Below are 3655 nucleotides of genomic sequence, written 5' to 3' on the forward strand. Positions count from 1 at the left end.
CCCCCCCCCCCCCCCCGAAGCAGTACTTCTGCGGCAAGGGGAGGGAATTCCAGTGGCAAGGGGCTAAGGGGTGGGACTTCTGGTTCCAAGATGGCAACCAGGGGATGGGGCACCCATCAAGGGGCAGGGCTATCCTTGTGGCCCTTGACAGATCATCAAAACTCATTAAGCAGCCCTCCAGCTGAAATAATTGCCTGTCCCTGAATTAGCTGGTTAAACATGTAATAAATTTGGACTGGCCACACATACAAAGTAATTATCATGCCATAAAAATGTCCATTGAGCTATAAAATGAGCTAACCTGCTTCAAAGTTGGTGTTTGAAAATGTATAACAACTTTATAGCTGGTTTCTATCTAGCTTTAATTTGAATGTGTAGCAGGACTCTAAGGTGCATAGGGCAAAGACACCATTGATATCTAAAGAACGTATTTTATGATTTTGGGTAGGTGAGGATCTGAAAATGAAACATCAGTTTCAGAAACCTGATAGTTCAGTGAAACTAAAGCAAATTATGGGCTAAGTATTGCATTAACTAAAGCAGGCAGATAGCAGAAGTCATTGAAGTGGGCAACTTTTAAACTGTTAAATGATATAGGTGTGATTTTTGTAGTCCTGTGGTGCATTGAAATTGGTCACAATGGGAAAATAGTGTTTTGCAGCAAGTTAAAACCGTCCACTGAAGACTGCTTTGAATTCAGGTTTCAGTCTTCATGAGAAATCTCAGATCTCTAAGTTAGTGAAATGGCTGCAACAGGAAATGCAAATTATTGTAAAAGAATCCCAACCATTAAAACATATAATTCAAAGAAAAGAGTCTAATCTATGATGATTTACCATTCAAAATATTTAAAAATAGCTGAATATTCAGAAATCAAATGACAGTGAATTCAATGCAAAATGTCTTAAGAACACTGGTCACTACTAACACTGCACATTAAGAGCTGTGAATCTATTTGATACTCCAAGATGCTTGCTACTAACATGCTCACTATTATCGGGAAGATTATGCATCTCATATGTAAATGAATTAGGTGTAGTTATTATATAACATCAGCTTCTCTTGCTTTTCATGCAGGTCTGAAGGTTGAAGTGACTCATTGTGGAACAATGAGACGGAAATACCGTGTTTGTAATGTAACGAGGAGACCTGCCAGTCATCAAACGTAAGATTTGTCACAACAGTGAACATGCAGTAACGTGCCATAACGTTAAGTGTGTAAAGAGACTGATTTTTTTTTTTCTTAATCATTTTGGGTGTTCTAGTAGTTGGCAACTAAACTTTCAGTAATATCTTGACTAATACTTTTGTGCTGTCTTCCCAGCTTCCCTTTACAGTTAGAAAATGGTCAGACTGTGGAGAGAACAGTAGCACAGTACTTCAGAGAGAAGTATAACCTCCAGTTGAAATACCCTCATCTTCCTTGCCTGCAAGTGGGACAGGAACAGAAACACACCTACCTGCCTTTAGAAGTAATTCCAATAAATTAGTGTCCTATTAATACAACAGTCTTTTTGCCAAACGTTAGCAAGTTGTATGTTATGCAGTAAAAACAGTAGAGCATATATGTATAATCACTCCTTTCTTCATGCTTTTGTTGCCATGGGCTTCCTATAGTGGGGGGTTAAGCTTCTTTTTTTTAAAAGAAAAGAGAAGTTATGCTGATATACTATGATAGGAGCCCTTAAACTTATTTTCATGAAGAATCACAGGCAAGAGGCGTACAGAATTTTTAACTATTTTAAAAGGGGAGGAGGACTTGTCCCTGAGAAGCAGGCATCAGCTGTTATGATGCAACTGTTACATCTGCATGCTTTTTCATGCTCCTGTAGCAATACAAGTAAGCTAAATTGCTGTAACTTTAATCCTGCATGAAACAGTTAAAGTTGCATTGGTTTTGCTATGTTTATATTGCTATAGGAGCAGGCAGACATAAGTTCCAATGAACCACCTGTTTTTGGTATCCCCTAACATACATGCATTAGACTTTTTTGAGTCAAAGATCCACTGAAGTCCATGTGCCTTGCCCAGGTTAGCATTATTAAAAGCCAGCTCTAATGGCAAGCTGACACAGCTGTGTGCTGTGGCTAGCATCCCTCAACTCCTCAGCCCAAATAGCCACGGGTGCACATTGTACAGCTAAGCTAAATAGGGGAGGATGGTTTTCTGTGTGAATCCAGAGGGTGGCTTGTCCTCATAGCAAGATACCTGAACTGTTCTACCACACTGCTCAGATTTTTACATAGTGACTGCATGGCTGTGTTCTAAGAGAGGCTACAAAACTGCACTGATACCTGACTTCCTTCTTTTTCTTTTAAGGTATGTAATATTGTGGCAGGCCAGCGATGTATCAAGAAGCTAACTGACAATCAAACATCAACTATGATAAAGGCAACTGCAAGATCTGCCCCAGACAGACAAGAGGAAATTAGTAGATTGGTTAGTTCCTAACTTTGAATAGGGATTCCTTGGGGCTTAACAGCTAAGCACATGCTTAGTATTTATCAGATAGGGTCCTTCATTTTTGTCTTTATTATGCTTGTTTTATAGATTCTTATAAACTCTCTCACAAGAATGGTCTGAGAATTAACGTATGTAAATTGATTCAGGTTGCCTGTCTGCCCGATTCCTGTAATGTTGGTGTACCTTGTAATGTCTAGCACGCACGCCAGCAGTCTTGTGGTATAGGGCAGCCTTATTATCTCTGGGACAGAGTTTGGGAAGACAGTAACAACACCAAGGATCAAAATCTCCGAGGTGCTAAGGTGACTGCAGGGTCTGGACCTAAATGATTTGCCTATTATGCAAGATGCCTGTAGCAGAACAGGAAATTCATTTTTTGTCTACCATATCCCCAGCTAGTACTTTAGCTAATAAACTACGCTTTCTCACAATAGGCCCCATGGTACTCCTTGACACTTGACAGTCCTGTTTCCCTCCTGTCTGACAAACCAGCCTTCTAAAACATCAGCATTTTCCTTGCTTGGAACTGTTGATACATAAAATACTGGAAATATTTGGTTTTATTTGAGTAGCATTACTAAAAAAACACTCTGGAGAAGGTGCTTTTGAACTGACTTAAGACTTTCCTGGAAGATGCCAGAAAGACTAATATGCAATACTCTCTCCAGAGTGCTGACCTTCATGGAGATCTGAAAGCAGATGTATTTTCCTGAACAATTTCCCCCTCAACTAAGGATGGGGAAAAGGCCTGTTTTGATGAATATTCTCAGTAAACATGACATTACCAATGGTCTGTGCCTCCAGAGGGCCACTTTCAAACTTTCTAATGCATTAAATACATAAAGAGAATTTTTTTTAATGGTAGAAAAACCCCTTGTGAAACCTGCAAGCATGATTCAGCAGAGCAGCAGTCGGCAACCTTTTCAGGTTGTAGGCTGGAATAACCCAGCTCTGGTTAGAGGCAGGCAGGTGAACACTAGGAGTCAGCCACTGCCACTGCTTCTCCCTGCAGTGGCACGAGGAGAGCTCCAATGGCTGCTACTTCTCCCCACATCAGTACAGAGAAATCAGTTGCTGCTGAAGCCCCACCCTTTGCTAAATGCTACCCAGGCCCCATGTCTGCAGGTTGAAGGTTGCCAATCCCTCCAGTAGTGACATCAAAATGTGTTTAAGACTGGCATTTTAGGGAAAG

General features: G+C 40.6%; 1 protein-coding gene across 3 annotated transcripts in view; it reads left to right on the top strand.

Annotated features, from left to right (window-relative positions):
* Positions 1–3655, top strand: part of AGO3 (argonaute 3, RISC catalytic component) — a 65246-nt gene that overhangs the window by 49461 nt on the left and 12130 nt on the right. For all 3 annotated transcript variants that reach the window (XM_025208048.1, XM_014521501.2, XM_025208049.1), the window contains exons 7-9: positions 1078–1165; positions 1325–1472; positions 2320–2439. In XM_025208048.1, the coding sequence (XP_025063833.1) occupies positions 1078–1165; positions 1325–1472; positions 2320–2439 (356 nt within the window). The remainder of the gene's footprint in view (positions 1–1077; positions 1166–1324; positions 1473–2319; positions 2440–3655) is intronic.

The sequence above is a fragment of the Alligator sinensis genome, unplaced genomic scaffold (genome assembly GCF_000455745.1).
Source record: "Alligator sinensis unplaced genomic scaffold, ASM45574v1 scaffold547_1, whole genome shotgun sequence".
In the NCBI taxonomy this organism is placed as follows: domain Eukaryota; kingdom Metazoa; phylum Chordata; order Crocodylia; family Alligatoridae; genus Alligator; species Alligator sinensis.